Source organism: Drosophila mojavensis, unplaced genomic scaffold (genome assembly GCF_018153725.1).
Source record: "Drosophila mojavensis isolate 15081-1352.22 unplaced genomic scaffold, ASM1815372v1 contig_136, whole genome shotgun sequence".
NCBI classification, from domain to species: Eukaryota; Metazoa; Arthropoda; class Insecta; order Diptera; family Drosophilidae; genus Drosophila; species Drosophila mojavensis.
In genome coordinates, this window is record NW_025318667.1 from 8,004,908 (window position 1) to 8,018,836 (window position 13,929).

A 13,929-nucleotide genomic window follows, 5' to 3' on the forward strand; every position below is an offset into this window, starting at 1 on the left:
ATCAGTTCAATAATTCTCTTGAAAATAGATCAATAGTTTAACAGCCCCATAGACCATAGACCAGAGACCAGAGACCAGAGACCAGAGACCATAGACCATAGACCATATAGACTTCTGTTAGGGTATTCAGCATTCGACTATATTTTTTCTCTAGCTCTGCTTCTTTTGTTAATCTTGTGCACTCTTTTGTTGTAATAAAACACAAGAAGAAGAAGAAGAAGCAGCAGCAGACGCTTGTTTGCTCCATATACAAACCTTCCGCACCCGCTCCACCCCTCCCCCTCTCTCTCTCACTCGCTGTCAGTCTTTTTCTTGCTCTCTTAAGCAATTTGAAGTTTTGATGCTTTCAATAAATATTAACATTTTTAGCAACATCATCCCACCCTTATACACACACACTCACACACACACATACGACGAACTTGAGCTGCCCCCCCTTAGCTGGCTGTTATCAAGCTTTATTGTTGCAGCTATTTTTGTTGTTGTTGTTCTTGTTGTTGTGCTTTTTAGTTAGTAGTCACCATTTTTCATATTTATGAAATGCCTTCAAAGATTTTAATCTTATAGCTGAGCAGCAGACACGAGTCGTTTACCCAAACCCTTGAGCCCAAAATCCAAAAAAAAAGAAAAAGAAACAAAAATCTCATAACTGCGGGCGGGCCTTTGTAAGAACCGTTAAATTCTTTTTCGCATGCCGCTTACCAGTGTGTGTGTGTGTGTGTGTGTGTGTGTGTGCAAGGGTGTGTGCCTAGCTCTGATAAGTTATCGTTGCGCTTCAACCTGTTTAAGGCCGTCTGCAAATGTAAACTTTGACTCTTGACAAGATGTTTTCTTTTCTCTTGAAATGGATTTATTTTTAAGAGCTCTTCTTATTCAACGCGCTCTTCTTCTTCTGCTTTTATTTTATCTATTTACTTTTGATTTCCCAGGGAATTATACGCATATGCCATTTAAGCTGCCCTCGTGGGATTTGTCGAATGAAATGTTTGTGGTTTTTATTATTAATTGACTTTAATCTCTCTTTGCGCGGAAAACAAATTTCCTGTGAATTCCCAAAAGTCATGGCATTAAATTTAGTTAAACGTAAGATGAGCTAATGACTGAAACGAGGTGAAGTATTTAATATTCTCTCTTACAGAGCCGTTTAGTGATAGACTTGGGAAAAATACGTTTACGGACCTGTGCTCCTACCTGAATAGACCTAAAGCTATGCAGAAATTGCATTTAATTTATATTAAATACTTATTTCCATCTTTGGACTTTTGCGAACCATAAAACCTCTATAGATTTTGCTCAAATTTTAGATGTGGTAGCTGGCAGACCTCTCGCTGACTTTTCCAAACAAAGACAAAGCCTGTGGAAACATTTTCAAGAACTATAAAATATCTATAGATTCGTAGCTAATAACCATTGATGGCCAAAGGTGTTAACTAATGCATTAAATTATCAAGGGACCCTAACCTAACCGAATCGTACCATCAGTCAATCAACAGTTCAGGCCGCTTGGCCACATGTGTCGGGCGACTAAGAGCTGGCTTCATAATTTCGGAGGTGTGAACACTTTTTCAGTGACATGTGCGAAGAGCAACCCCTCTTGGCTGTTGCTGCTGTTGCTGATCATCATCATCATCGTCAGCATCATCGTCAGCATCATCATTATTACGTTAATCTTCATTACGAATTGGTCTGCGCTGGTCGGGAACATGCGACAAGAACTCATAAATTTAAAAGCAATAAAACTTTCAAGACAAATAAATGCCACGCTGTAGATGAGGCATTCGCATTCGAGAGCAGCGAGCGGAGTGAGAATTACATACAGCTATACATGCATACATACATACATACACATGTTTGTACATACATTTACGTAGTTGAGATATAAGAAGAACAACGACAACCAGCAAAGATCGCATAAATCTCAAGGCACGCAAAATATTTAAACAAAAAGTGAATGCAGCTCGGGATCCCGCGAACCCGAGCCGAGCCACAGCTACAGCCACAGCCGCAGCCACAGCCACAGAGCCAAGCGGCAAACTCTGATTCCCATTCTCATTCCGATGCGAAACGCGTGCGTGCGGCAGCCTGCGGTTATACTTAAGACCCTCGCCACCTTCTCGCTGCTCCGCCTCCCTTGCAGCTACCTTATGCAATGGGGGCCTGGTGCCGGCCCCTACCCTGGTCCGAAACCCCCTTTCTCAGGTTGTTTGTCTTTCAGACTGTGGCAAGACCTTGAAATGCGCCTGCATATGACAGGGGCGTTAATTTATGTGCAGTTCCACAGAGGAAACAGCAGAGAGAGAGAGAGAGAGAGAGAGAGAGAGAGAGAGAGAGAGAGAGAGATCATGTAATGAACGCACATATGTATGGTAGAGCATGGTCGAGGGTCTTGCTACATTCCGCACTCCCGGCCATGCATTCAGCCAAATGATTGTTATCTCAAGCTAATCAATTTAATCTTACAATTTTTGTTTCCGAAAACATTCCGGAAACCTTAATGCGTATAGCTCCATTCTCCATAAAGTTTTTATTTTCATTTACATTTTATGATCTTTTGTAATATTTGTATATGAATTGATATGTTTACATTTGATTCAGGGATCTTCATTCAGCTGAAAGTTTCCTATGCATTGGCAGACACCTAAGATTCATATGAATTTTAAATATAATCTAAATATATTCCTGGGAATTTCTATTAATTTGAGCAGATTTTCTTTCATTTTATATAAATATCTTCGTTTCCTAAGCATAGATCATACATAAATTGTATTAGCTTAAGCTCATCTAAGATTTTGTAGATCAGCTTTGATCCATATAGATCAATATTGAATAAATTCTTTATATAGGTTTATAGATTCCCTCTGCTGTACAGAGTTCTTTCAGATATAATCTGCTGATCTATTTCAAATGGACTCGGATACGAATCTTTAATATGATCTGACAATTTTCTAGGAAACCCATTTCATTTCGAACAGGTTTTCTTGATCTGGTTCTTGTTCGTCGTCTTCATCATCTTCTTCATATTCAAATCACATTTTTCTCAGCATTTTTCTCAGCTTCTTCTGGCCAATTAGCTGGCCTCAAATCAATGCAGCTGCTTGTTGTGAACCCACTCCCCACTCCTCCCCCTCCCCGCCCCCCCTCTCTTTCTCTCCCTCAGCATGCCATGTGTGTGTGTTTGCTCTCCTCTGGCGCTGCCCCTGCCACATGCCACAGAATGAACTTCGACGACACTTTCGTTGGAACAGTTCACAGTTTGTTTGTGTTGTGCTGGGCCGTTAGGCAGCGGCAGCAGCGACTGCTGCTGGTTTAATTGCTGTTGTTGTTGTTGCTGTTGTTGTTTATCAGGCATAACATAAAACAGAAAATGAAAAACCAAATAAACGCTAATTGGAAAAACATATTTTATATGAACTGAACGAAGAGCTGGCAAGGCAAGGCAAGGCAAGGCAAGACAAGGCAAGGCGTGACGGGCGGGCGGTAGGCAGGGACCGAGGCACCCCAAGATCTTGCAGCTTCGGCTGCAGCTTGCCGAGCGCCGCGGCACGCACTTCCCACTCATAAAAACTGAAAACATTTTTTCCGAAAAATGTTTAGCCCGCGGCCCGGGCCCCCGTGCCCCCCGCTCCGTCGCTCGTCGTTCATCGTTCATCGTTCGTCGCTCTCCAAAAGCAATAACAAGCAGACGGCTCAAGAAATAAAATCCACACATAAAAATGTTTTGGGTAACCCTTTGGTTTGTCTCTGCTGGGCGTGCCAGGGGGAGGGCTGCAGAGAGAATAGAGCGAGGCTGGTTAGGTGTGGGGGGATCGCCAGCAAAGCAGCTGAGAAGTGGGGCGTTTATGTTGAGCATGGCAGATGGGTGCTTGGGGGTTGAGTTGGAGGTTGGCGTTCGGGGTCTGAGTAGGTTGGGGGCCCGCGTCTGATGTCAAATGAAATGCCGTGTTGCTCATGATGATTATTTTTGACATTTGTGGCAAATGTGCGGCAAGTAAATGTGTTGCATGCCACACACAAACACACACACATACACGACAGAGTCGTCCCATTCATTAAACAGCCATTTATTTATAAACAATCAGCATTTGAACGTCATTTAATTGTTTTATTTTCGTCGATGTTCGTAAATATTATAAGAATCGAATTTTAATTGCATTTGCAACAGAGCGAGTCAAGATCGGTAGCCGAATGGGAGAGGAGCGGGAGAGGAGGAGGCGGAGGTAGTTGAAGGGATTCGCAGGGAGTCGCCGCGAGCTGGCCATGGAAACCTGTTTCAAACGACTGCCTAAAACTGGCTTCGCCAAAATACAAGAAGAAGAAGCAACTAGCTTGAAAGAGCTGGACACAGCAGATACCCTGTGGGTGTGGAGTGAAAATTGAATGAAATTGATACTGGGGAATTGAATTTAGAGGTATTAGAGATGTAGCTCTAAGTACTATATTTTGGGTGAGATTGTGAAAGTGAGTGCTAAGCTGGGTAGAGCTTGATTAAAGCTCTACATATGAGATTATCATTTGTTATCCCTCAAGTGCAGTTTCCTCACCTGAGATCCCTAAATTCAGTATGGATTCTATATTTATCCTTCCACAAGTCTTTAGTGTGGCATGGAAAGGTAAAAAGAAAAAAAAAAAAGAAAAATAAAAAATAAAAATAAATTTAAAAAAAAATTAATAAATAAATTGAATAATAATTTAATAATTATTATGATAATAATAAATTAAAATATTTAAAAAACAAAATTATAAAATAAATAAACTAAATATAAAAATATATATAAAAAATATTTTTAAAAATCTAAATCATTTAATTCTATGCCAAACACATGTTCAGTCCTACCTCGCCTGCCCCACTTGCCTACAGGGTATTAGAGACAAACATAAACCTGCTTCGAACCCGTTTGGTAGCATTTGGCAACATATTTTCTGCTTCTACTAGCTGTTGTGGTTTCTTGTTGTTGCTGTCTTTTTGTTTCGGAGGCGGGGGGCGTGAACATGATTTGCACTACAAAACAAAATTTAAGGAGCAGCAGCAGCAGCAGCAGCTCCTCATGCAGCATCAACTGCAGGCCTGCTCTGCTGCTGCTGCTGCTTCTTCTTTTTCTTCTTCTCAGCTCAGCTCAGCTCAGCTCAGCTCGGCTATCATCAGCCAGACTTGAAGCATGCCTTCTTTTCGCGCTGCATTTTTTGCGTAGGTTGCCGTTTGGCTGGAGTGCAGCGAACTGGTAGCCGCAGCGCAGGCAGAGATTAATGACAGCTTGCTGAGCAGAGGCGGGCATGGGAGTGGATATGGCAAATGGGAATGGGCATGGAGTATCTGGCATGGGGTATGGCCATGACTAGCTTAGGTGGAGTTAGCCAAGTGAAGTGCTTCGTGCTTGTGGCCACTAAATCTTTAGATATGCCTGGGCCCAAAAACCGCGACACGACAGGAACGGTTGTTGCAGTGGGGGGGCAGGAATGTTGGCCAAAACGATGCCGAAGCCAAATGGCTGAAACCAAGAAGAGCTTCTCTGCTCTATGATATAGATAAAATCAGAAAAGGAAAAGTGAGATATAAACGATGGCAATGTCCAGATAAACTATATAGATGAATGAGCGAGATAAAGGTAGACAGAAACAAGCCAAGTTAGCTGCTGCTACCAGCTCAGGCACAGCAGAGACGCAGCTCATCAATTAACTCATCAGCCGCTCGAGTTATGGCAAAACACTGTTAACAATTTCGATTGGCTGTCAAATTTTCTTGCTGACAATCGTCAAAATTTCAATTAACGTAATTCCTTTTAGCACTTGTCAATTGAATGCATAACAATTTTTAGCTGCTGCCAGTCGAAGATGTTGTGGCTGTGGCAATTATGTGATTACCATGACAGAAATATTTGGCGTTGCTGTTGTTGACGCCTGTTCAAATATTTCCAGGCAATCGAAATCGATGAGAAATTCCATACACATACATATGTACATACATATATATTTTTTTATATGTATGTATATATGCTTCTTTTTTTGTGTTGGCTTTAATGAACGTGAAATTATTTTCATTTGTTATGTTGATGATGATAAAGCGTACAGAGCAAGAGATACAAATGTATCCGAAAGATACAAATGTATCTTGTAGCTCTGTTAGTTAGCCAACAGCTGTGGCAGCAAGTGACGCGATGCGAATATATGCAAGCTCATGGTGTGCGTCTGTGTGTGTGTGTGTGTGTGTTTGTGTATAGTGTGTGTTAATTAATGTGGCACGCCCACATTGGCCGCCCCCTGTGTGCGTTTGATTAATGGAAAATTAGTTGCATAGCTGCGTTCGATATACACTTGCGGTCTTCAATTGCGGCGCGTTTATGTGTGTGTGTATCTAGCGAATGTATTTGTATCTTGTATCGTGTATCCATAACTTGCGGTTCATTTGAGGTGTCGCTGGAGCTACTTGGTTTTGTCGGCGCTGGCTTCACGCCACGTTTTGTAATTCAATTTTTCTGCCATCTCATAAATTTAATTTGAAATGAAAATCCTCTAGATGTGCGCTACGCCGTTTCTTGCACACACACACACACACTAGCTTTTTTCGACCACAATAACGGATTAGATTTGAAATTGTTTGGCAATGGCTTTCGTTACGTCTGGCCACAAAAACTGCCAGCCCCATGCGCCTCATCCTGCTGGCTGCCATTGGCTAGTGCGCTCAGTTTGTCTCCCGCTCTCTCTCTCCCCCTCACTCTCTGCCTTCTATTTTGTTTTTCTTTTTTTTATACCCTGAACCCATTGAAAATGGGAAATCAGGGTATAATGGTTTTGTGAAAAAGTATGTAACGGGCAGAAGGAGGCGTGGCAGACCCCATAAAGTATATATATTCTTGATCAGCGCGACGAGCTGAGTTGATATAGCCCTGTCCGTCTGTCCGTCCGTCCGTCCGTCCGTCCGTCCGTCCGTCCGTATGAGTGCGTCGATCTCAGAAGATATAAGAGCTAGAGAGCTGAAATTTGGCATGCATACTCGTGAGTACCATACGCAGTACGAGTTTGCTTTATTTTTTCGATAAATCGTTCGATAACTTTTTTATCGAGAATAATCGAAAAATTGATTTTGTTTTTTCAGCCTAATTTGAACATTTTTAGACCTGGAGTCTTCAAATTTGGGCTGTATATAAAGTTAATGGATATAAAGATTTTGTAATTTACAGATTTTGGATACCATGCCCCCTTCGCCCCCAATTCGTAAAAAACGCATTTCAAGTACTAGATACTTGTGCTTTGGAATGTACACACATATTTACCATATAATTACGCTCTAAAAGTTTCATTAAGATTGTACGTCTACAAAAGAAATTATTCAACAAATAAATTCTCATAATATTGCCCACATTGCAGCGCAGCCCAAGCGCAGTCGCTGCTTACTGCGCATTTAGCAGAGCGCAGGCTTATGTGTGCGTGTGGATGCATGTGTATGTATGTGTGCATAAAAGTGCAGAATGATTAGAATATCAGCTTAGAGGGTTCAGGGTATCTCCTAGTCGAGCACTCTCGACTAGAGCCTTCTTACTTGTTTTTTTTTTTTTTTTCAATATTACACGATGACTTTGAATATTGGTGTTGCTGTTGTTGTACATCATCATGGGTGGGATTTTGTGATTAGAGAGATACAAGCGTCAGATACACAGAACAACAACAGCTCGCAGGCCAAGCCGAATGCCAGCAGCGGCAGCAGCAGCAGCAGCAGCAGCAGCAATGGCAGCGGCAGCGGCAGCAAGTGTAACAAATATGTTGGGCAAACGGCTAGAAGCGAGATGCTAACTTGGCATATAGATAGAGGCAACACAGCAGCAACAACAACAACAGCAACAACAACAACAGCAACAACAACAACAACGACAACAACAGCAATAGGAAAAGCAATAGCTACGGCTATAGATACATTTACAGATGCCGATACAAATACGGCTCAGATACAGATACAAATACGGGTGCACACACTTATTGTGATTGTTTGTGCAGTGCAGAAGGCGCAGGTGGGCGTGGCACACACACACAGACACAAACACACATCCGAAAATCGTATGCGTCCATTTGCTGCGGATTTACTTTATTCTTTGGGGCAAGCAAAACGATGATTTCGACTCGAGCTGCGTTTGAGAACGAAAAATTAAAATCGATACTCGAAATTATTTCACATAGCTGCACTCCGCAAAATAGCCGGAAATAAGTGTCTGTGTGTGTGTGTGTGTGGCTCTGTTCTCCTCTAATCGAACCTCTCTGTCCCACACACACACTCACTCTCTTCTCGCTCTCACTCTCTGTGTGTTTGTGTGTGTGTGTGTGTGGCAGCATTTGGACAAGTGGCAGATAATCCCATTTTGGGCATCTTTACTGGCGCATAAGGTATTTGCCATTCTTTTGGCATTTGCAGTTGAGCAAGCTGCATTAATTGATGCATTTGCCAACGCAGCGCCAGCTATTGAGATTTATTGATTTTGAAATTGCTCGACCAGAAATAGAAAAGAGTTTTGTTTTTAGCTGTGAGCCGGTTACGTCTTGATAGACTCTAATAAATGAATGCATGCACATAAATATATATAAATCGAATAAAATCAAATAAAGTCGAAACAAATTCTATACAGCTTATATAAAGTTAAATTTTCATATGATATGACAAGCAAATAAATTGCTATTTTAGGCAAATGGATGTTTGTAAGAACCAAGTGAGGTTAGGTACGGTTATGTTATGTTAAAGTGAGGTTAAGTCAAACATTGTTTGTAATGGTATAGCAGTGATTCTTAGTTGACAGCTCAGAGTATTGAGCATTGCCTGACGCTTGTTTGATCAACAAAAAGAAAAAGCAAATCCATTAGCTGTTCATTTGGGAACTAGTTCCAGCTTACTATGTGACCTTCACTTAAAATTAAAAAAAACGAAGTGTTGTTATCTAGTTAAGTATACAATCTTCAGTCGAGGTAAAATTCGTGATCAGTTCATTTTTGAACTAGTTCCGACTATAAATGTTATTTATGATCAGAAATAGAATGCAAAAGTTTTAATTGGAAATATAATGTAAATTGAAAAACTAAGTTATTAGTTCATTTGTGAACTAGCTCTTTTTCAAAATGATATTCTTTCTCTAATTTATATTAGAACTAGTTCCAGACACACAGTTGTGATAAATTTTCGCCTAACATTTACTGAACTGGAACTAGTTCATTTTGCTGAATGCCATTTACTTAGCCACTGTATGCGAGACCTCCATGCGGTGCAAGAACTTTAGTGAGTTGCCTTGGTTGAAAAGCCATCAATAAATTTGTCGCAAATGTGTTAAAGCGGGCGTGAAACGAAACGGAACTGAAACGTGAAGTGCAAATGGAATCTGGTCGCAAAGTTGCCAACTGTTTGACAGCTCTATTTAATGTACCCAATCTATATGTATTTGTATTTCCCTCTAATCCTTTTCCGCAGGCCAATATCGAAAGTAGCAGCGAGGTAAACACATTGTGGCAGCACGCAGTTGCTGTTGTTCGCGGCTTTGTCAGTGTTGTTGTTGCAAGTGCCCAATAAAATATGTGAAGGCCATAAACAAAGCGTGAGCGAGCGTTTGTGTGCGTGCGTGCGTGCGTGCTTTCGTCTGCGAGTGACAGAGACAGACAGCGTGCATTGCAGGTAAATGAATATTTGCATTCAATTAAAAGCCCCATCGGCGGCTGCGATGCCAGAGCCCTGCCACCGCCGCCCAAGGGCCAACATTTCGAACAACCCTCGCCCCCAGGCCAGCATTGGAGCCGTGCAGCAGTTCGGGGGCGCGCTCTAAACGTAGAGCGAGACAGCGCACTCTCTGAACGCATAACCGAAACAACAACAACAACAGAGATATTCCTTGCTAAACGAACTGCTAAAGTGGCGAATATTAATTACGGTAATCATAAAATCGCACTCAAGTGAAATTATCATAAATTACCCAAATCAAAATATAACGAAAGCGCAAACAAAACAAACTAACCGAAAAGTGTTGCGAACGAACTACGAATCAAGTGCTGTACAACTGTGAACGTACTCGATACCAAAATGACTATGAAATCGATGAAGTACTCTGATTGTGATACAATTATGGATGGCTATAATCCAGTGCCGCCGCCATTGCCGCGACGCGTGCCACCGGTGCGTAATATCTATGCCGAGCCCTTTGCGCATGAGCCGAACCATTCCAGCAGGTAAATATTACAAATATATGCATCGATCAATTATCGATAACTTAATGAACTACCAAAAACGTCTACAAACTATTTAACTTAAAAGCCACTTTCCGAAGTACGATCATTTGTTCTAAGAATATGCCTTACAGTTGTCAAATATGTATATCAAGTATATCGATAAACGTATCGATCACGAAATCATAAGAAATGTCCATTTATATATAATAATTGATTAATAATCGACAATTGTGTAAACATTAAGTAATTATATGAATATGTCTATTGTGTATCGATAAATCTATCGATAACAATAACTAAGTTAAATATACTCAATATATTTATTATACTTTCCTTTAAGGTAAGCTTAAGCTCTATTAAATATATCTTATTTATGTAACTTATCGATAATTATCGAATACTTAATTAGAATTAGATTTACTTACGTCTTTAGTAAAGCATCATTGACAAACGTCTTCTGAAATTTCTAGAGTTTGAATAAAAACTAATCGAACAGCTTTCGTATACTTATCGATAACAGAGTCGATTAGCCCAGTGCACGTCAAGCATTATTGAGCAACAAGTTGGCTCAAAGAGTGAGCTAAGCTAGCAGAGCTCGTAGCCTAGTTAACAGCTAATATGAATACATCCACTTAACTTAATGCCCATTCTTAAGCATACAACATAAAAGGCTGACCTGGTATAAGTGGCACACAACCACCCACCAACAGCCCCACCAAGCCATCGCCGAGTTGCCTAGTTGCATATCATGAGAAAAGGAGAGATAAAGAGAGAGAGAGGAGAGATAAAGAGCGAGAGGTAGAAGAACGTTTCATATAATGCGCGCGAGTATCTTGTCGAGTGTACAATATGCATTTTGATATGATAAGGCTGGAGTAGTGGGTGGGGTGGGGTCGCTGGGATTTGCTTGAGTGGGTTAACTGCATATAAATGCGAGTGTGTATGTGGGTGTGTGTGTGGGTGGTGCGCGTGTGTCGCATATGGATATTGTGTATATTCCTTTTCATAAAACAAGCTTCAACAATGCCAAATAGCCCCAGTCCGCAGCTATGAGCGAGCTGGCGGGCTGCTGGTTAGTGAGGTGGTTGAGGGGAGGTGGTGGGGTAGGTGCTTGATAGGAACAGCGCTCAGGCTCATATCTCGCATATCAAAAACGAAATATGCACAGCGAAAAGCAAGAAGCGAGGAGGTAGGCAATGGCCAAATGGTAACCAACAGTCAGTCGTCAGACAGTGTGTAAAAGGGGTTGAAGTGGGGCATGGTGCTGGAGAGGAGCAGTGCTTCCCCCTCCCCACCGACTGCTGTTGTTGTATGGTAAAAATGCGGCGCAATATGTTTGGCTGTCAGTTTCATGCATTTCATATCGAAAACCATTCGTACTTTTACTTGAGTGAGTTTTATGAGCAGCTGAGCAGAAAGAGAGCGAAAGATAGGGCAAAAGAGGGAGAAAGTCAGTGAGATAGAGACAGGGAGAGAGAGTGCGAGAGAGAGAGCTGGGGAGTTGGAAGTTGGGTGTTGGCAACAATATAACAACGACTGAGTGGATGCATCTATGATGATGCTCTAGTGAATACATTGTGCACAGCACACTCAGCCACAGCTAGAGTGAAAAGGGAACAGAGAGAGAGAGAGAGAGAGAGAGAGAAAGAGAGCGAGGGCGAAAGAGGTAGAGCTGCTCTCGTAGCTAGACACAGAGCCACGCTTTTCTTTTTTGGGGCCAACCAAACTGGGTTAGCATTTTTCGTGGTGCTCTTCGTCTGTGCGTAGTTCCCTATTTTGTTAGCAACGCAATGGTCTCCAGGCTTTATTAAATGCAAACTCCAATTAATTTTTATTGGACAATTCCAATACCACGAATGGCACAGGCAGAGCCGGCTCATATGCATATGGACGGCCCCCCTAAAAAAAGAAGAGAAAAAAAAAAAAAACAACTGTTTTGCCAGGCCCAAAGACAATTACCTTGCATAAATGCAGCAGGTATTTTACCTGAGAGCAGTGCAGGCTGAGGCTGAGCTTAGCTGTTGAAATACCCTGTGAGAGGGCAGCTCTAGGAGTTATTATGAAGCATATTCTATATAAAAGATAAGGGCATCTAGAATAGGACTATAAGATAATTATATTTATTTATATTAAGTTTTTTTATATAGTATTGCATGCATTTATAAATCATATTTTAGGCTAATTACATAATTATATTGACACATATGCATACTATTATTATATCATATATAGTATTATTCAATCATAGACTTATTTTTAAGCCATCCAAAGTCCATCTCATCTATTCAAATCACATATGCTTAAGATATGATCTTTAGATTCTTAAAAATTCTGCACTCAATCAACAGCTCGTTATGTATTTAAGTTTTAAAGCCGAGTAATTTAGAACTAACTTCAATTACTTTTGCTCAACTAATTGCTAATAAGAATTCTTTCTCCTTTCCACAGGTAAGTTGACTTCGATTCAAGTTTTGGCCAATGATTGGTAAGATATGAGTACAATTGAGCTGTAATTCGGTTACAATCGCTGCAAGTCAACAAGTAGGCAAGTGTGCTCGACTAGCAGTTATCCTATAAATAATGCTGAGGGCGGTATGCAGTAATTGAAGAACTGTAGAAAGCTAAATAGAGGGGGAGAGCACTTAGAAATCTCAAATAAAAATGCAAATATCCCCAACATTAATACCAACTTACAGGGTATTCTGGCAAACTGAATTTAAGAGTCCGTTGAGAGTTTTTGATTCTCGACGTCTCTATTTTAGTATTTTTTTTCCCCCTTTCTTTTTTTTCGGGCAAAGTTTTCAGCATTTCAACGTCGCTGCAACTGGCAGGACCTGGGAAATGTTCTCTATGAACAAACATTTAATAATTCAAGTAGCCCGGCGGGCGGACAGCTAGAACGCCCCTAATGACCTACTTCACGACCTGCCCACCCTCGGCCCCCGACTCCCTTCGAGCAACAACAATAATATACATAAGTAATTTCTGTGGGCGTTGTTGGTTTAGGCCCGGCCTCCGTTGCTCTACCCCTGCATTTGGCAGCCCCTTTGCCGGTGGCTCCTTTGGGGACAGGTGCTGCAGGCAAAAGTTGTTTGCTTCACTCGGCTACACAGCTACGGCTCCAGCTCCAGCTCCAGTTGCAGCTCTGGTTCGGTTCGGTTTGAGTTTAGTTTAGTTTAGTTTACTTGCAAGAAGTTCCGCGCTCTGTTTGGGTTCGGCTACGGCTTCCGGCTTCCTGCTGCACCAGCAACAACAACAACAACAACGACAGAACTTCAAGTGCATTTGCGCTGGCAGAAAAAAAAAAAAAGGAACAAGAGAAAAAAATATATGGCAAAATATGCGAAATATGGCAGCCTGTGCTGTTGACGAAGGAGGCGGCAGGCCGAGCTGACTGGAGCGGAGCTGGGGCTGGCTGTTGCAACAAAGTTTTGTGCACTGAAATTTGCATGGCACATGAAGGAATGCCAAAACCCAGCCCATGCCGCCCACTCGAGTGCGCATTTCTACTGACAAATTTGCCAAGCGGCCCCTTCACTACATGTGGCCTGACCTCTTGACCTAGTCGCCCAAGCCTGAAGTAGCGAACCAGCACAAAAAAATGCAGGCAGGAAGGAAAAAAAATCGCAACTACAAGGAGTTGTAGAAGCGGGCCACAGGCTACCAATCAATATGCCCAGCACATGCCCCGCATAAAGAAGAAGATGAAGAATATATATATAAGAAATATATGTATGTATG

The 13,929-nt window shown here is 41.6% G+C and overlaps 1 protein-coding gene across 6 annotated transcripts in view; it reads left to right on the plus strand.

Annotated features, from left to right (window-relative positions):
- The window catches only part of LOC6584966 (teneurin-a), a 301,718-nt gene that overhangs the window by 148,113 nt on the left and 139,676 nt on the right, over positions 1 to 13,929 (plus strand). For 3 of the 6 annotated variants that reach the window (XM_015161024.3, XM_002010566.4, XM_044009053.1), the window contains one exon: positions 9,440 to 10,188. The exons of the other annotated variants lie outside the window; for them this stretch is intronic. In XM_015161024.3, coding sequence (XP_015016510.2) covers positions 10,043 to 10,188 — 146 coding nt within the window. In that variant the 5' untranslated portion in view covers positions 9,440 to 10,042. The remainder of the gene's footprint in view (positions 1 to 9,439; positions 10,189 to 13,929) is intronic. 6 annotated transcript variants of the gene reach the window in all.